At 41.7% G+C, this 20,570-nt stretch overlaps 1 protein-coding gene across 3 annotated transcripts in view; it reads left to right on the top strand.

Moving 5' to 3' along the window:
• Positions 1-20,570, top strand: part of PTDSS2 (phosphatidylserine synthase 2) — a 95,786-nt gene that overhangs the window by 28,577 nt on the left and 46,639 nt on the right. For all 3 annotated transcript variants that reach the window (XM_053265802.1, XM_053265793.1, XM_053265813.1), the window contains exons 3-6: positions 1,800-1,882; positions 6,472-6,539; positions 8,368-8,502; positions 15,735-15,785. In XM_053265802.1, the coding sequence (XP_053121777.1) occupies positions 1,800-1,882; positions 6,472-6,539; positions 8,368-8,502; positions 15,735-15,785 (337 nt within the window). The remainder of the gene's footprint in view (positions 1-1,799; positions 1,883-6,471; positions 6,540-8,367; positions 8,503-15,734; positions 15,786-20,570) is intronic.

The raw sequence follows: 20,570 nt of genomic DNA, 5'->3' as shown, positions 1-20,570 counted from the left end.
TTATTCTCTCCCTGCTAAATAAAGAGAATCACCACATTAAAAGGTGCCTCTTGCCAAGTTAGCTCTTTGCCATTGTAAGCTGAATTCTCTTCCTGATTCAAAGGCTTCTATAAACTAAAAAAAAAAAAAAGTTACAAGAAAGCCAGGGCAGACTTCAGTTTAACTGGGCCTCTCAGTGTAGTTGTGATGTAGTGAGCTTTCTACTCACATAAATCCAGCATGTTTTTGTTTGTTTGTTATGGGATTGACCCTGACCGTTCCCATATTCTTTTCGTTTTGCTAATTGGACAGTGTTAATGATATGCATCAGGACTGCACAATATTGGCACTCCAGCTGTTTGTGGACTACAACTCCCATAATCCCCAGGCACGGTGGCAAATAGGGAGGTGCAAGCTGAAGTTGTACAGTCTTGATATATTGTAAGGAGTACACTGTCCCTAGTGATGAAATTATGGTATTGCATGCAGGAACATAACGGTGTTTTGGAGGCGTATGGTAGGCTTCAGAGAGAAGAGATTTGTGAAAATTGACCTTTCCCTGCTCAAGCAACAGCACAGTTGTAGTCTAGAACTTGCACTACTGTATGTACACAGTGCTAGTCTGGATGCTGGCCAATTAATTTTTAGAAATGTAAAATTTTCCATGGAAACACAGTATGGGAAAATTCCACCCCACATCTCTGGTCATAGGCAAGGATTTCAGCCTAGCCCCACTGCTGCACCTCTCTGACTGTGCCCCCGACCTGCCTTATTCTTCTTTGACTATACATTATAGAAACGGCATGCTTTGTTTCTCATAACTTTTAAGGGCCAGGTACCTTTTTATGGTTTGAAAGGGAAATCAAAAAAAGGTAGGTCACCTGCACGTATACTTTTACTTGCCGTAAGTGACCAGGCAAGCAGCTAATTAGTTAACTCTTGTATTGAGTCAGGGGAGACCATCTGATCCAATTGAATCCAGTAGTGTCCCTCTCAGTGACTCTTGCTGGTGTCTCCCTTGTGTTTCTTCTTAAACTGTGAGGCTGTTTGGGATAAGGAACTATCCCAAATCATGTTCTCTGATGTTGAAAAGTGGTGTATAATTATTCCAATAGTTCCAATGAAGGTAGACTTCCTTCCCATGCACGGAACTTGGTTTCTCCCCCCACCCCTGCTGTAGCATAACTAGTGGAGAGCAGGAGATGCTTCTTTGCCCTATTCAGTTGCTATTTTTTATTCCTGACTTTAACCAAAAGGGATGCCTTGCAAACCTTATAAGGACACTGTCAGGAAGGAATTCAGCAACCACCAAAGCATTCCTCCCTTAGGAAGCCCTTTTCAGTGAGACCCTGTAAGTGTCCCTTAGATTCTTGTTCACATAGCTGTCTCAAAAAGGGGGCTATTGGAATTGAATGGTGCCAGAAAAAAATGAGCTAGATCTTTCTATGTACTTGAGGTTCTTTGCTTTTGATTAGTCTTTGCTTTTTAAGATGTCGCCTCTTTTTTAAAAGAATTTACTTGCACATGCTTTTTAATATATATTTAGATTGTATGTGTGCCAGGTAAAGTTGTTCTTCCTTGCAACAGGCTTCTGAATTTTGAAAACTTATATCTGAAACGGCTGACTTGTTAATGTAGTATGAACTGGATGTTCATGATACTTCAACCTTACATACAAGACTGCTTTAAAATGTGTCAGTCATCCTTTCTCATTTAGATGTTTAATAAATACTAAAATACTTATTTAACAAATGGCAACATGGATTTGCCTTTTCATGAACAAATATACACTGAAGAATTGTTCTTGATGTCTTTTTCAGAGGCATTGTTGCCAGCATTTTAGTCTTCCTGTGTTTTGGAGTCACTCAAGCTAAAGATGGGCCATTTTCAAGACCTCATCCAGGTAATCCAAGTTGCTCATAGCATAAAAATTTGCCTTGAGTAGCTCCTAATAGTTATATGTTGTTGAATTGAGTATCTTCTGTTTCATATTATATATCCTCCAGATAGATTGTAATTTCATTAAAGGAATCTAGCTTAGTTTTGAAGCCCTCTCCTGAATTTGTACCTGACTGTCACATTCCAATCTAAATTTTCTGTTCAACTCTTGAAAGAATGTCAGTTGATGCCACATTGTCATTGAGATATCTCAGGCTTAGGTTATACATGAGAGAGATATTTTCTTCCTCCATCCCCATGTAAAGGTAAAATGTGCCGCCAAGTCGATTTCGACTCCTGGTGCCCACAGACCCCTGTGGTTTTCTTTGGTAGAGTACAGAAGGTTTTACCATTACCGTTGCCTCCTCCCGCACAGTATGGAATGATGCCTTTCAGCATCTTCCTATATCGCTGCTGCCTGATATAGTACCAGCGGGGATTCGAACTGGCAACCTTCTGTTTGTTAATCAAGCATTTCCACACTGTGCCACTTAAGGTCCCCATGACTAGTAGGTAATTTGGTCACATGTGGCACTTTCACACCAATGTATTGATTGATCATCCTTCTTTTGGAAAGTTCTGATTGAACATAACTTCTTTATAAATGCCAAACAAAATAATGATCTTGTTATTAGTTTCAGCAAGAATTAAAAACAAAAACCCTTTCTAGGATATTCATTACCTTGTCCAGAAGATGTTTTGTCAAAAAATGAGAAGTACGATAGAAATACTCCTGCAGACATACCTCTGAAGTGTCAGTTCTGTAGTGGTTCAAGAATGTGTCAATATGCTACTGTTTGTTTTGGTAGCTCAGCATCCTCACTGTTGTGGTTTTAAATACATTTTTGGTGGCTTTATTTCCTTGTTTGTATGCTACAGGGGAATGTTGCAGCCTTAGTCACCAAATGTGTTGATGATTCTGTGTTCTGTGCCTACTGGTATGCTGAGTGCTTAAAACTTTCATAAAGATTTTGAAGACACAGACAGTGGAAAAACAGTTTAGAAAACGCAAGCTAATGCTGGCCTTCACTGTCATGAAGTTGACCTTTTCTGTCTCGAGGGAGAGAACAAAAACCAATGGAGCAAAATGGAGGTGCTCTTGTAATTCTGAATGATTGACCCATCAAAAATGGTTCAAAGGAATAAGTGGCCAATTTTCACTCCCTCCTGAGTTAAGCACCATTTTCAAACACAAACATCTTGACAATTACATCAAAATGATTTCTGAAACTATTGAGAAAGTATAAAATAAGCTGCCTTTGACAGAGCGAGCAAAAGTAGTTACTGAAACTATTTTGTAAGGCAGTCTCTGATGAACTTGAAGTAGTAAAGAACACCACTGTTCTTTAGAGTGATGGAATAAAGGGGAGTAGAAGAGCCAACTGTCACTTTAGAGAAATGAGTGTGATAAGGTTCCCATAACAGGCATAGTTTAAAAAAAAAGTGCAACATAGTTGTGATTGGAAGTAATCTTAGTAAAGCTAAATTTCTCCTTTTGTAACTTCTGTGTGTGTCTGAGATACTTTCCCACTTTAGTGGGAAAAGGCAATCAGCACATTTTTCCTTAAGAGGTATTTCATCATCCTATCAGAACTGGAAGGTTTTTTTTATCTCGCATGAAACACTTGCACTTTATCCAGGCTACCATTTTATTCCTTAATGCAAATTGGGCCCTTCTGAAAATTCTAATTTAGCACCCTTGCACAAGTTTATTTTTTAAGCTCTTTCAAAGTAGTTTTAGGAATAGCTTTTGCTAGATAAGTTCTGCTCTTATCTCGCCCTCCACCAGAAAACAGTCATTTTGTCAAGTATCTTCTTTCAATGAACAGTTTTCTTGACTTCTCTGATATGTGATGATGGAGAACTTAATGAATGCTAACCACATCAAATAGACTGATTACATAAGAGGTTTTTTCCCCTCTTGTCATGGTTTCTCAGAATTCCCTTCTACCACCTCACCCTCACCTGGTGACTTAGTCTTACTGTAGACCGTGTCAGCTTGGAAATTATGCCATTGTGTCATGCTACTTAGGTGAGATGATCAGAGTGAAAATGAATAACCCAGCCTTCTTTCACCACAACTCACATCAGTGTTGCAGAACAAAGTCCTGTATGCAATGTGAGAACCTGTAGCTAGGCTACAAAATAGTAACCTTGACTGAGGCCATCTGCAGATTTTTCTGACTTCTCTGAGATAATGATTGTACTGCAATATTACATTTTTGACTACCATCAATTACTTAAATAAATAAAAAGTGAAATACATGCCATGCCTATGCATTTAGTAGTTCACTGTTTCTGTTGTATCTCTTGAATATTTGTCACATTGTTGATCATAATCTCTTCCCAGAATGTATTACTACAATTTCTAAAGAGTTAATTCAAGTGCATATATAGTTATTTCACATCACTGCATTAGTTTCTTGATGCTGATAAATGTATTAGTTGATGACTGCCAGAAATTATCATTTGTCCTTTTGCTTCGGAAGTTCTGAATATGCAGCCCTCTGGATATATGTCAGATTTCAGTGTGTAATTGGCCTTATATTCTACCATTTTTCCTCCTTTAAGAATGGTTGTTCTTCTTAGACACAAACCAGCACAACATGTTGTGGAATGAAGGGATGTGCACAAATCGGTTTGGTGCTCCTTTTGGGAAGCACCAAACCAGCTTAGGTGCCCACAGTTGATTTGTTCAGCGGGGCAGAGAGCAGTTCCCTTAAGAAGCAGGTCCTTACCTACCCCGCTGCCGCCTGGCTGCTTTTCTGGGTGTGGTGCTCACTCTAGCAAACGTGGGTGCAACATTGTTCTCCGGTGTCAATAACGTCACAGCTGCATGCAGCCTTTGTGCCGTGCCTGGAAAAGTGATAGGACGGCAGTGGAGCAGGAAAGGGACCTGCTTACCTGCTTCTTAAAGGAACTGCTTTCTGCCTGCGCCTGCACGAACCATTCGTGCACATCTCTAGTGGAATGTTCTCTTTTCTGAGCCATCTTCAGGTATCTTGAAGATTGGAGACTTCCACTTTTGGAATTGCAGACCAGGTTGTAGAGGACTTGGATCCAGATGTCTGCTAGTTAGGTAGAATCTCGATCTGAGGTTCCAAATTGTGATCTGGTTGTACATCTTAAGAGTAATACCAGCTAAATGAGAGGTATGTCAGGAATAATCCTTTTGCCTTCTCTCCTCTCACCATTCATTTTGGGATAATCACCAGTAGAAGTTGTGTGAATTGTCCTAGTGTTTGAAGACTGGGAGATATAGCAAGCGTTTATGTATAGCCCAAAGGGTGTTTAGGAAGGAAGGAAAGAATAGAGGGCTGCTTACCTTTCTAGGCCTTTTCTAGCATTCAGTATTTGTTTGTTCTTGCCTTCTACAGATGTAGTTTTAGGGCTGTGACAGTGTGATATGCAGCCACGTGATTGCTGCAGGGAAAGGAAGATCTGGACTGTTATGATTTGTTTAATCCTAAAAGCACTAGGGACAGAGCATGGATAAGCTGTTAAATTCATTAAATCTGTGCCTCACTTTTTGTCTGTTTTGGCTTAACATAGGTTTGTAAATAGGCACTTCCTGGACATAGTAACACCTCCTAGGCAAGTAGCTTGCAGACCTGCCACTTAGGCTGCCCTGTGACACCTGAGAGTGGGCTTATCTGCGAGACTGTGGTTTAGTATGGATTTTCTTGTATCTGCTTGTTTGTTGACTTTGCTGAATAACAGGATGCCTGATTAGAGCTACTACAACAGGAACTGGTAATGTGTAGGTAGTAATATTAGGGGAAGGATTACTACTGATTATTTACTGACTTCAAGGTAAATTGGTACAAATTACTGCCTGAGTATTCCCTTTACAGAATAAGGATTGAAGCCAAAGAGTCATGGTTTGAACTGAAGCCAGCCAAAACATGTTGGACAAGGAGTGGGAGGAATGTTACGTTTAGTGTTCTTTAAAATTCATTTAGATATACCCCCTCTTAATCGCTTTCCAGCATTATGAGCACTTGAGATGCCTACAAAACCATTTTTTAAAAGTCAAGTTTTAGAAGCATCAAAAAGCTAAATGAGGTTAAAATGGGAATATTATCTTATTAACCATGAGTTTATGAAACAGGAGCAAATGCCTGACAGAAGGCTTGTCATTAGCTGGCAGAAGAATATGCATAGTGGGAGGGGCTTATTTCATCAAACTGAGGAGAAACAAAGACATTGAGTAGGCATAGGGACCCTAGAAATCTTGAGATATATGATAATCTTGTCTCCCAAAAATAGACACATTTCGACAGCTATTAAATGTGTGCATGGACCATCTCCAAAGGCAATCAAACAAGATTACCTTTTCCAAAAATCGTTCTTGACTAAATGAACAAACAATCTTTACTAAATGTTGAGACTTCACTGAAAACTTGCGGCTTCCTGAAAGCACATTGTCTGACCTTGTTTGATGTTGAAGTGCTGACCATTCCATAGCTTGCTTCAAATAACAGTTGTAATAAATCTACCCATTAAACTCTCATTTGTGTGTGTGTGTTCTGATTTTCTTGTTTGTTCCTCTAGCCTACTGGAGGTTTTGGCTGTGTGTCAGTGTTGTGTATGAGCTTTTCCTCATCTTCATACTCTTTCAGGTAAGAAATTTAAAAATTGCCTCCTAAAGAAGCTCTCTTAGGTGTAAAATTTAAAGACCATATTCAGCCCCCTTGCTGGATAGTATTGTGACCAATTTATTTCAGTTGAATAAATCTGTCTGTACAGTTATATTCTTCTTCATGACCTCTGTGCTGTTTAGTCTGGGGTAATGCACCTGCACAAAACAGAGTGCAGAATGTTCTTGAAAGCTGCTTTGGAGGACAGGATGCTTGCCATTCCCTTCAGCTCTGATATTGTGTACCATTGACAAGACAGGGGGCAAGACTTTTGCCTTTCCACTCAGTTTCCTTCTGGCTACTATATAAACAGTAGCAGATATTTAGGGAAATCTCATCTTTAACCACTCACCTGGTTGCCATTGCCAAACTGGATCTTAAGTCTTGGTGAGTGGTGTTGGAGGGAGTTGTTTCTTTATTACCTTTTCTTTTCTTTTTGGGCCATGCCTCTGGACAGCAGCAGCACTTGAAGCACTGAAACTTTTCCTGGTAGTTGGCTCATGCTCTAGAATATGTCAGGAGATCTATCCTGGGGCAAATCTAGGGTAAAAAAAAGCTACAGTGACCATCACAAGTCAGCTGTCAGAAACATTAACAGTGTATAAAGTGCTGCTGACAGGAATAAACTGCTCCAGTGCCCTTATAGCAGGCAAGTCCAAAAATGTTCAGGTAGGTAAACCATGGGAGCTTATTTACAAGTTTTAGTTAGGGTGGTTATCCTTTAGTAGTCTGCATGTTTTTCTGGTGGCAGCCTTGTATTGAGAGTCCTATAACTGGTAATGTTAATTGTCCAGTCTCTCTCTGCTGTTTATGGTACATAGCAATTAATCTGTTTAGAACAACGGGAGGATATTTTTAGCCATCATTTCACTTGTGACTAAGCCAGAGAAGTCCTCCTTAGCAACTCCACAGATTGTAAAAATCCTGTTTTTGAACTTTGTTAGGCATGTTAGGATGAGTGTTAGGCATCCAATGGGAGGTTATTCCCTGCTGAAATGCCTTCATATCCTAACATTGCATTCGTAATGGTAGGCAGAAGAGATGATGGGACATCAGGCAGGCTCAGGTAGTGTTCGCCTGTTTAGTGTATGTCATCACCTTCAGCCACTATCACCAGTCACGTAATTAGCCACTTTCCTGTCCACCATTGGCAAGTAAAAACTTCTAGTGACTCTCTCTTTAAGCGTACTGCGCTAACAGGGCTGTATTGCAAAGATTGCGTGTATTTCTTTCTCCCTTCCAATCTTGGAGCCTGTAACTATAAAAATACACTGGGGAGAACCCAAGTACAGCTTCTTTAATGTTGTCCTTTGTTAACGCTAAGTCTGCAAATATAAAAATACATTTTTCTCTGCTGCTCCTGTTGAATGGCAGGTTATTAGGCCCTTATAGCCAGGGGACAGGGACAGTTCTTCCTCTGGAAGATTTCATCTTCATCTCAAATGCTTGAGTATCCCAAATATCCTGCCTCTGCACACCCTTTGGGGCAGGATGATGATGCAAAGGGGTACATCTCTCAAGGTGGGGCACCAAGTGCACAAGCTGAGGTATTGTCAAATTTGTGTTTACTCTTGTAAGTTTTAACTCCTTATTCAAGAGCACTAAATAGACACTTGGACTTTGTTCTTCAGTCTCTTCCTGGAGGTCATGACTCAAATTGAGACAAAAGAACACACTAAGAGTTTGCCAGTCCATCTGCATTGTCAAATTAGCAAATGTAAAAATGGTTGTTTTCAAGAAATATTATACATTCTCTTAAACTTTAGAACATGTTTATTTCTATTTCTAATAGATGTATTTCATTCTGCAGAATGTACATGATGGAAGACAATTTATGAAATTCATTGATCCTAATCTAGGAGTCCCCTTGCCAGAAAGAGATTATGGTGGAAATTGCCTTATTTATGATCCAGGCAATGGGACGGATCCATTTCACAATATCTGGGTGAGAAACTGAAATGGAGAGATCTTATTTAGTTAACAAAACTTATTTCCTAAAATGTTGATTTGTTTGTAGCCACAGTGGGCAGAACGTGGGTCCAAATCTAGCTCATTTTCAACCGATTAGCAGGGTTTTCAGACTCCTGGCTGCCTCCCTTTTCTTTCAGCTAGTATTGCATATCTGATTGGTGGGCTGAATGGTGTAGCAGCGCTGTATTCACTCTCTTTCTTCTTGGTGCTCACTGCTTTTACTTGATATCTCTTCCTCCATCCCATGTGCTAAGCACCTTCCCCCCAAAGTGCTTTGTTCCCCTTCTCCTTGGAATTTGTTCCCCTTCTCCTTGGAATTCAGCAGCAGTAAGGAATGTCTGTAGCTTGTCCTCCCTCACCCTCAGGAATATACAAATAGCCCCCATTCTGGCCTACAATTGTGGATAACGAAAGCATGAATAATGAAACCGCACCCCACAGTTGGACTTGAATAATGAAACTCACCCCACAGTTGAAGTCCAGCACAGCAGCACAAGCCCCTGGCCTGTTTGGTTGGTAGGAGGGTCAAAGAGGAGGCACAAAATTAAATACATTTCAAGTAAACACCCACACACCACGTGAGAATCACAAACTGAGAGGAGAATCAATTTTCAGTGGATAATTAAAATCAAATTTTAATTGAAATTGAATTTGAATTGAAATTTAAATTAAATACCGCACTGTAATTATCAAAATTAATTTTTAATTTGAATTTTTTAAAATAAAAAATTCATTAAAATTAAATTTATAAAAGTGATAATTGACTGCCTTTCGAGAGCAGCACAATGTTGCAAGCGGTTCCAGAAAATGGCTCCAAGAAGTTCTACAGGAATGGCTGAAAAAGGACTCCCAATGGCTCCCTGAGGATATCAAGGGGTACTCAAATGGCTTTTAGAAGCACAAAAAACTCAAAGCATAAAGACCAAAGCACTCCACTGTCATCCTCCAAACTGTTCTTGTAACCCATGACGTGTACAGCAAAGGCACAACCATGTAAGGGGAGAACTGTGTTACCCCCGGTATGTGAAACCGTGGATAACGAGATCGCGTATATATTGCCTGACTGTGGTTACACAAAACCAAGGGAAATGAGGGCTACTTGTATGCCAAATAACTTCCAAGCAACCAGCTCCTGCCACTTCATTCCAGCAGGGAGGAAGTCTTGCTTTTTAAATTGGACTGTTGAACCCAATAAAAACTGGACAAAAACCAAGAGTGGGTTTTTGTGTGGCAACAGAAAAACCATGGCTCAGTTCTGGTACTGATTTTTGGACTGATAATGTAATCAGAGGCATTCTCTTCTTAATTTTAAACATTACTTGCTTGTGCAAATGAAAAGTGAGAGGGGTTAGAAAGTTGTGAAAGTATGTTTCCCCCTGAAGACCTCTGAGGGAGAAAAATGGAGTGAATATTTGTGTGGAACAGAACATGTGGTCTAATTGCTTGAGAGGTGGTATGGGGAAGATCTTTAATTTCTGAAGACAGAGGTGTTGGGAGGTATGTAGTTATCCTGTCAGCTCTGCTCCTTATTTTTACCCATACGGAAAGAGGATTAGGGGCGTTTGCTCATTAGTATTTGAAGGGAAAGTCATTCTGCTATTGAATTTTAAGGGTATGGAGAGGGGACAGGTTGCAGTTTCTCTGCAAAAAACACTCTGCTGCAGATGCTCGGTGTTTTGCTCCCTTGTCTGTCTGTCTCTCTTTTTCTCTGCCTTAGTTTCCCTTCCCCAGACATTTCCATACCCTGTATGCATACTCATGCACAGGAATGTCCTTGTTTTCATGTGTGGTATGTTGGGGGGGATAAGCTTGTATCTCCAGTTCCTCATTTCTCCTCCATCCCCTCTTGACCTTCCTGCCCCCCACCCAAGTGTGCTTCCATTCCTGAGGCTCCCCACCTTTGAAATCTTTCTCTTGTTTTGCTTTTTATTCCCCTCATGTTGGGCAGACTGGTCAATCTTTATTGCTGTCCAGAAGCTAGAGAAAAATGGTTTGCACCCATTCTATCAGACTTGTAAAGAAAAAGTCCACCATAGTAACTTTAAACAAAATAAGATTATATGTGTATATGGTAGCAGCATTTTGTCCTTGCCTTGATAGCCTCGCTATAACTATCCTGTTTCTAATTTATTCTTAAGACTTCAATTATATGCACTGTTACTTGAGTAACTGAGTAAAAATGCAGGAGCCCTGCTAACTTGGCAAAGAGGCACCTTTTAACACGGTGATTCTCTTTATTTGGCGGGGGAGAGTAACTGGCCCTATCCACCCTCAGCACAGTACCTCCAGTGACTGTTGCTGGTGTCTATCTTGTGTTTCTTTTTAGATTGTGAGCCCTTTGGGGACAGGGATCCATCTCATTTATTTATTATTTCTCTGTGTAAACCCCCCTGAGCCATTTTTGGAAGGGTGGTATAGGAATTGAATTAATATTAATAATAATAAATAATAGGATCAAGCTGCTTGCCTTAATGAAATGACAGGGTTGAGAAGTGCTCATATGCAAATCAATGCACAACTGCTTGCCTAGGCAAGTTCTATATATCTGCACCTCAGTGTCTCCTGTTCCTAAAATGGGACTTATGAATGCTGAGTGGGACTCATGGGACTTATGAATGCTGAGACAACTTGCTGTCCCTTTAAATTTTGCAAATCCTGTAAATTTCTGACTGGTTTCTGTTGTTCACCTTGGGCTTATCTCTTAGCCTCAGGGACCCTCACTTGTAACATATGCCTTGCCTTTGATCAGGTTTCTGTCCATATGATTATCGTGTATCCAACAAAGCATGTTCTGTAATTCCATGTAAATACAGAACTCAACTTCCTGAGAATCTTGGGTTTTGTTTTTCAAAAAAGGAAAAAGCAAGTTTCCAGCCGTTCAGGCTCTGGAGATGGGCCTGAGAGTTGGTGGGCAATGTCTAATGAAATATTAAAAGCAATGGTTACTGCTGCATACAGTTTTCAGTGGTCGGGAAGCAAGTTTCATTCCCCTATATAGGTCTTTGCCCTTCCCCATGGCTTGGAGAAAACCAAATTATGTAAAATAAAGTTGTGCAAATTAGATGCATGTTGCTGATTTTTATAGATACTTGAATTCAATAATTCTTGACAGAGTTCTGGTGGTGTTTTTTTAGAAAAGTATATACTTGCTTCTTGTAACCACCAATTAACTTCTGTCTTGACCAGATCATGTTCATTCATCTGTAACCCAACTACCCACGTTAAGGTTGGAGTTGAATTATTTAATTGCTATTTGCCCTTCAAAGTGTATTGATGTAAATCTACACCTATTCACCACTGCTAAAGTTCAGATCTGTCCTAACACTTCATGCTGGGATCTTTTACCCACTCTACCTAAGGCCAGGGTTGTCCCAGGGGTGTGTGGGGCTGGGGGCCAATCAGCACATGTGGGGCCTCTTTAACATTTCAACAGCAAGTAGGACTCACCACCTCCGCCAAATTAATTGTCCTACCTCCTTCATAGGCACACTGGCCATGGCTAACCTTAGGCTGCAGAAGCAAACAAGCAAGCACACAAGCAATCAAAGAGCAAAAAGCAAGCAAACCCGCCCCCACAAATCCACCACCCGCCCTCCTTACAAGCTGCTGATACTAATCAGAGGCATACACTGGCCATAATTAAGCTTAGGCTACAGAAACAAACAAGAACAAAAAACAAGCAAACAACTCTTCCTTCAGTGTAAGCTCTTAACTTTTTTCATGTGTGTGCAGAATGTGTTTTGCCCAGGGCAGCACTACAGGGAGGCAGTGTGTGCACACGTGCATTTAGAGTTCAACCTTCATGATTCAACCTGAGTGGGATCTAAATACTCCCTTGCATGATAACCTACCTAACAGGGTTGTTGTGAAAAAAGCCATCCATGTACACTGTTCTGGGCTCCTTGGAGAAAGGATATAAATTTAGTAAGAAGTTGGGAATGGCAATTAATTTGGTAGTGGTAGGCAGGGTAGATTTGATTTAAATCAGATCGATTAAAATCATGGTTTAAATCACTAGTCAGCAAGACTAGATTGAAATCATGGTTTTTTACATAAGGACTCATTCTTGCTGGTATAATCTTAATATTTACAGCCAGATGAAGGTTTCATTTTTGGTCCTCTTCTCGATAGAAAAATTGCCCAAAATAATCTTACAGAAACCTCTGGAAGAGCATGACATTGTGAATGGATTAATGGAATTCATTTACCAAAAATTTTAAGCAATTCATATATACAGCCTCATGCTGCATAATTAAAAATTAATCCTTATTTCATGATGAATACCTTTGGACTATAATGTATCTTAAATAGAAAACTATCTTTAGATTTTTTCTTCAAAAGGCATTTTATTTAAAAAAATTGATTTAAATTTAAAAAAAATCATTGGTTTTTATCCACCCTGGTGGTGGGGAGTCCTACTTGCTATGTTTATAAGAATCTGGAATGGGTGGGCAGAGTTTATACTACTAAACTTATATCCTGTTCTCACAGTAAATGTATCTCCTGTCACTGCTTCTGTGGGGGAGAAGAAGTTGTCCAGGGGTGTAACTACTATTAGGCAAGGGGAGGCAGCTGCCTGGGGGCCCCCACGCCTCGAGGGCCCCCCCAGAGGCAAATCACATGACTATATATTGTGAAGTATGTGTGTGTGTGTGTGTGTGTGTTTATCAGCGAGGGGCCCATTTTAAAATTTTGTCTCTGGGCACACTCCAGCCTTATTACGCTCCTGAATTTATCAATCCTTAGTTGTGCTTCTTTCCTACTTGTCCTTCATTGTCATTGGTAGGGCTCTTGCGAGATCGTTTTTTCACCCAGAGCGGGGGTGGGGGTGGGGACAAGCCCTTGGAAGGCATGCCCAGGGAGGGGAAAAATCCAGTTTGGGAATTGAGCTCTTAGCTGGTTGCCATCTTGGCTCCCCCCCACATCCCCGCTCAGACCTTCTGAGAAAGAGGAGAGCTGGTCATGTGGTAGCAAGCATGACTTGTCCCCTTAGGTAAGCAGGGTCCACTCTGGTTGCATATGAATGGGACACTTGATGTGTGAGCACTGTAAGATATTCCCCTTAAGGGACAGAGCCGCTTTGGGAAGAGCAGAAGGTTCCAAATTTCCTCCCTGGCATCTCCAAGATAGGGCTGAGAGAGATTCCTGCCTGCAACTTTGGAGAAGCCACTGCCAGTCTGTGTAGACAGTACTGAGCTAGATGGACCAATGGTCTAACTCAGTATAATGCAGCTTCCTATGTTGCAAACTAACTTGAACATAGTGCATTCTCTCTCTCTCTCTCTCTCTCTCTCTCTCTCTCTCTCTCTCTCTCTCTTTTACACACACACAGACACACACAGAGTTCGTTCCAAAAGTTTTTGTAATTTTCTGCCATGAAAGAAGCCAGTTATAGCAATAGCAATAGCACTTACATTTATATACTGCTCTATAGCCAAAGCTCTCTAAGCGGTTCACAATGATTTAGCATGTTGCCCCCAATGTTCTGGGTACTCATTTTACTGACCTCGGAAGGATGGAAGGCAGAGTCAACCTTGAGCCCCTGGTCAGGATCGAACTTGTAACCTTCTGGTTACAGGGCAGCAGTTTTACCACTGCGCCACCAGGGGCTCCTTTGGACTTCCTTTGGATAGGACTTCCTTTGGATAGGTTTTAAAATTAAAAAATGTATTAAAAACCAGCAAATTCCCCAATCTGTTTCAAATTAAATATTTGAAGTCTTCTCAATCTGCCCTGCCTCTCCCTACCTCACAATATCAAAGCCCTATGGCAAGCCGCTCCCTAAATATCCGGTCGGGGGGGACCACAAAAAGGAAATCGCATTATACCTCCGTTACTAAGCAGTCAAGAGCTGGGCTGGACTAGGCAGATGGTCTGCAGAGAGCTTTTATGGACAAGGGCAGCCAGCGCTGGCCACTCTGCCTGCCTCTCTCCTCCCTTCCTCCCTTGCTGCCTGGAGAGCATCAGATTTCAGCGAGGCCTCTCTGGAAGCCCCACCCACCCGCCAAACAGCTGAGAGATGGAGATGGAAGGAGCTGTAGCAGCTTGTAGGTTGCTTCGCTCGCTCAGCCAGCAAGCAGGAGGGTGAGCAGGGCAAGGGGGACTGGCTGAGGGGCCTTGGGGTGCCCACCAGACCCTTTGGGCCTAGGGACAAATGTCCCCCCTTGTCCAGTGGACCCTATGCTCCTGCCCCTGATTATCTCTCCCAGCAGTTTCATGTAGATGTTAAAAAGCATTACAGACAAAATGGAGCCCCGAGAGACACCATCCCAAAGCTCTCACTTTGTAGAGCAGCTGTTTCCAAGTAACATCTTCTGAAATCTGCCTGAGATATGAGCGGAACCACTGCAAACAGTGTCCTCTACACTGAGTCCCCACATGCGATCCAGAACGATAACCTGGTCGATGGTATCGAAAGCCACCGAGAGATCCAAAAGGACCTACAGTCACACTCCCTCTGTCAATTCCCCTTTGGACGTCATCCAACAGGCTGACCAAAGCAGTCTCCTCCCCATAACCTGCCCGAAAACCAGTTTGAAATGGGTCTAGATAATCTGTTTCATCCAAGACTGCCTGTTGAAAAGCCTCCACCCTCTCAATCACCTTGGCCAACCATGGGAGATTGGAGACACGCCTATAATTGCCTAACTCTGAGGGATCCAGTGTAGACTTCTTCAAAAGAAGTCTAATAATTGCCTCCTTTAAACAAGGAGGCATCCTACCTTCCTTTAAGCATTTTGCCATTTTGTTGATTGATTTCAACACTAGAGATTTAAACTTGTGCTTCCCTGTCTAATGAAAATCAGTAGAACTTCAAGGTGGTCAGCTTTGGCTGCATTGTGGTCAGTAGATTTCACCACAGTGTAAAAATAAATAAATTATGAAACCTCATCACTACTTGGGATAAGAAAATGAGTTGTCCAAATGTACCATTAAAAATCAGCAACGATGAGACATGTTTATATCTATCTAGATAACTATATGAAGATATTTTTCCTTTTGTTTTGTAGAAGTAAACAATACAAAGTCTTATTGTGCTAAAAATATTAAGTACCTGAAATACTTCATATTTTACTGTAAGTACAGTATTCCATTTGACCACCATTGGTCTATGCTGTAGTAGTCACTGTCAATCTTGATTTGCTTTGCCCAAGGAAAAATTTGTCTAATACTTGTAATCTAGTTTTTTTTCTGCTTTAATTATAGGACAAATTGGATGGATTTGTTCCTGCTCATTTCCTTGGCTGGTATCTAAAGGTAAGAATTGGTTCTTTCTGGGATGGATGGATAGATAGATACTTTATTACGGTCATTGACCCAACAATACAAATCACAGTAAAAAAAATTACAAATAGTACAAAATATGTTAGCGTCTTCATAATACTGATAATGCAAACCAGCTCAGACCTAATCTTACATGCAGCCATGCAGAATTTGGCCACACACATTATGGGTACACAACTATCAGCTAACAAAAAAGATGCATATCCATCATCCGAAGGATATTTAATATAAGGGGAGAGATAAGGGAGATACGAATATCCCTATAAAAGTGAACAATAAAAAAAGATGTGCGTCACAGTCTCAACACCTTGGCCGCAAGGACAGATCTGGTTAGTGATAGGGATTTTTTGATTTCTACCTTCCACTATTGCCAATGGAAGTACATTAAAGCATGCAAGGGAGAAAGCCCTTCTCTGGGACAGAGTAGTTATGCTCATTAAATAGTGGGCTGGTTTATGGTAGGTTGTAAAACTACCAAGGAAGTTTCTTGCAGAGATTCGTGCCAAATAGCTCTGCTTTCCAATGTCTGCTATATGTTGTTTTATAAGCCCTTTGGCCGCATTAGGACCCAGAGGCATTAAAATTTGAGTAGAAAGTTTATGCTTGCCCAGCATAACAGCAGTTTACACCAACTAGATTGGAAGCCTTCTTACAAAATGAGGGAGGCTAGTCCTTTGGAGGAGAAAACAATTTTAATCCAGAAGTTAAATACATACATCTAAACTTTGGCTTCCACACATATTAGATGGGCCTCCAGCTGCAGAATAACATACATTTAGGAGCTGAGAATGAAGCATGTAAAAAAATTTGATTGGACCATCTCCATTTGCTTAAAAGTATGCTGGTCACAAATAGCAGCACTGTACAGCAATTGTGAAAGCACTTTGGCCTCATAAGCCTTAATTACAGTTGGTATGCAGTGGCCACCTCTATGGAAGAAAAACTTTAAGATAGCAGAAGCACTTTTCTGAGCAATAATTATAGCATGCTCTTAATGGGCCCTCCAGAAACAATTTTTACTAAAGACCATTCACAGGTATTACCTCTCCATTAATCCTCCAGACATGTCTCTTGGGTGTTTTTGTTTGTTTGTTAGCAAAAAACCATGTTCTTGAATTTGGGAGCATTACTGGAGAAGTGCTTCTCTTCACAATATTGAGCTAGCCTACAGAAAGTTCTTCTCATGCCAACAGATGCCCTAGATAAAATGACCGCGTTGTTAGCATACAGCAAAACCGCTATAAATTTACTGGCTAGTATAGGAGGGTGGAAATCCGACTTATCCATACACTCAACAAGAGAATTTATATAAAAATTAAAGATGAACAGGGTGGTTCTTTCAGTGTGTGGCTATTGTTAGCTTTTGAAGTATGACTGTTTCCTTTTTCAATGTTCAGAATCAATTATGTGAGGCTGTCATCTTTGAAAAAGTTTAATCTGGAAGTGATTCGTTGTCATCCTGAGAAATGGGTTACTGCGCCTGCGCGGGGACCTTCCAGATGGATTAATTAGCTCCTTTCTGGTGCCACTCCCTGCCATGGACATGCTCAGTGCCTTTTTTTCTCAGCAGTTGGGCGCCATTTGATTCAGTTTCTTTTCGACTGCTGATGCGTGGAGACCTTCAGGTTATTGCTCCTCAGTAATTAGAAAAGAAAAGCATTATCCTATTGGATTTGACTGTGTTTTTTACTACGGACTGTACGTGAACTGTTGTTTGGTTTTTGGACGTTGGACTTGTTTGTTTGGAATTCTACGGCTTTGCCAGTAGAATGGAGAGAGCTGAGAGAGAAAAACTATTTTCAAACGTTGCTCTTGATGTAGTGAAATTGCCTTCTGTTGATGAACATGAGCTGTGCCTGTTGTGTTTGGGTGAACAGCATGTCCAGGCCACATGCAGAATTGTTTTCAAAACAAACTTCAAAAAATCAATCATTGCGCCTCAGAGCAGCATCCGTCAGCATCTATGGACTCAGTGCTGAAATCGACATCTTCAATGTTGGAGTCAGGTCTGTGCCTGCACACTCTAAAATCCTAGCGAGTGGCCTGGAAGAGATCGTCTTTAAGAAGCCAAGAAGCTCCGATGCTGGACATAAGAAACGTAAACATCATCAAGTCTCTTCTGACACTGACTCTCCACCTCCGAAGAAACATGTCGAAGACTCTACATCCACTGAGATCGAGGACTCCCTCGCCTACGTCGTTTCAATGTCAAGATTTGTTGGCATCGATGGATCCTCCACTACCAGTCTCTTTGTTGAGAACCTCTTTATCTGCTGGCCCTCTGTTGGGCCCATCGACATTGATGGCCATGTCAGTATCGATGTTGACCTTGATACCAAGTGCATTGGTATCGGTGGCTGAGGTTGAGCATGGATCTACTCAATGGAATATTCTGAGTTCACCATTGGCAGCAGTGCCTCCACATTCCTACAAACCTCTGTTCTTGTCTCCAGCATAAATGCCTGTGAGGTCTCCTATTATTTGACAATACTGATGATACCTTCATTGATCAAAGCACTGCAAAGTCACTAATGAGTATGTTGGACTCTCGCACCAGTACTCCTCCTGGCTCTACGTTCCAGGGGTTTTTAAGTGGTGGCTTGGACGTTGATGTGGATGCAGATGGAGATTCAACTCCTAAAACTCCATCCCTGCTACCTTTTATAAGTGCAATAACTGGAACGGGTCTCACCCCTTTCCAACCTGTATGACCAGCTGTATCGACTGCAACTTTGCCGCCCACCATTACTGCAACTTTGTGGAGGCCATCTTCTACATTTGGCCCTTTGCAATCTTCGGTGCCACAAAAGGACCCTTTACACATGTGTGGATTTAGACACACAATGTCTCTGGTGACTCAACTGGACTTGAATTTCAATTATGGAGGGTGCAGCATATGCTGCAAGGCCATATTGCATGACAACAACCTGTTCCTGTACAGCAACGTATGCTGCCTCCTCAGCCTGCAGCCCTCCCCTGCCTTATCCTATGCCTGCAGTGACCATGGAAGTAAGCCGTGGGGTCAGACTACCCCTCTTCCAGTGGATGTGCCTGTTACACCTGCAGCATCATCCTTATCTCAGTGTCCGATTACACAACCTCCTGCTGGAGATCACTCACACTCACCTCCACCCAAACGTCTGGTGGGTGCTTCAGTATCGGTTCCAGAAGTGGTTCCTATACCATCTGACAACTCTTATGATTCCTCCAATTCATTGGACCCAGACACTGATGAAGGGGGAATTGTAGAGCATCCTTCAGATCTACCCTTGGATGTACCCCAGAAAACTTCAACCTCACCTAACAAGGAATTGAAATCTTACACTAAAATGATACAGCAATGCTTGAGTTTCTAGGACTGGAAATAAAATGACCGACTCCAGACCTTGAGGATCCCATTTACAAAATGATGGCCTCAGTGCAATCAACACAACCTGTCACCTTTCCCATGTTACCAGTGATTTCTAAAGCAGCCAAAACAGTGTGGGAAGTTTTGCAAACTTCTACTCTGATTTCAAAACATTTAGAGAGTTTGTACTGTATCCAAGAGGAGGAGAATACTTTTTTAAAGCATCCTACTCCAAACTTTTTAGTAATAGAATGTGCAGCCCTGTCTAAATCAGGCCACCGTCATTCCACCCCTTAAGATAAAGGGAGAAAGCTGGATGTTTTTGGACGCTGCGTTTACTTGACTGTGACCTTATCTATTCAAATTGAGAATTATGCATCCTATATGGAATACTACAATTATTACCTGTGGGACTCTTTACCCAAGGAACTCTCCTCATTGAAACCAAAAGATTTTATGTCTAAATATGAGAAGATACAGTGAGGGAAATAAGTATTTGATCCCCTGCTGATTTTGTCCGTTTGCCCTCTGACACAGAAATGACCAGGCTATAATTGGAATGGTAGGTTTCTTGGAGCTGTGAGAGACAGAATAACAACAAACAAACACCCTCAAAAGCCCAGTGCCCAAAAGTCAGCGATGGATTTGCATTGTAGTGAGGGAAATAAGTATTCGATCCCCTATCAACCAGCAAGATTTCAGGCTCCCAGGTGTCTTTTCACTATATGCAGGTAACAAGCTGAGATGAGGAACACCCTCTGTAAGGGAGTGCTCCTAATCCCAGCTTGTTACAGTACCTGTATAAAAGACACCTGTCCATAGAAGCAAGCAATCACTCAGCTTCCAAACTCACCACCATGCCCAAGACCAAGCTGTCGAAGGATGTCAGGGACAAGGTTGTAGACCTGCACAAGGCTGGTCTGGGCTACAAGACTGTCGCCAAGCAGCTTGGTGAGAAGGTGACTACAGTTGGCACGATAACTCGCAAATGGAAGAAACACAAAATAACTGTCAATCTCCCTCGGTCTGGGGCTCCATGCAAGATCTCACCTCGTGGAGTTGCAATGATCATGAGAACGGTGACAAAGCAGCCCAGAACTACACGGGGGGAACTTGTCAATGATCTCAGGGCAGCTGGAACCATAGTCACCAAGAAAACAATTGGTAACACACTACGCTGTGAAGGACTGAAATCTTGCAGTGCCCACAAGGTCCCCCTGCTCAAGGCAGCACATGTACAGGCCCGTCTGCAGTTTGCCAATGCACATCTGAATGATCCAGAGGAGAACTGGGCTAAAGTGTTGTGGTCAGATGAGACCAAAATCGAGCTCTTTGGCATCAACTCAACTCGCCGTGTGTGGAGGAGGAGGAATGCTGCCTATGAGCCCAAGAACACCATCCCCACCGTC

Source organism: Hemicordylus capensis, chromosome 1, assembly GCF_027244095.1.
Source record: "Hemicordylus capensis ecotype Gifberg chromosome 1, rHemCap1.1.pri, whole genome shotgun sequence".
Lineage (NCBI taxonomy): Eukaryota > Metazoa > Chordata > Lepidosauria > Squamata > Cordylidae > Hemicordylus > Hemicordylus capensis.
Note: the sequence above shows the minus strand (reverse complement) of the source record. Positions and strands in the feature narration are given on the sequence as shown.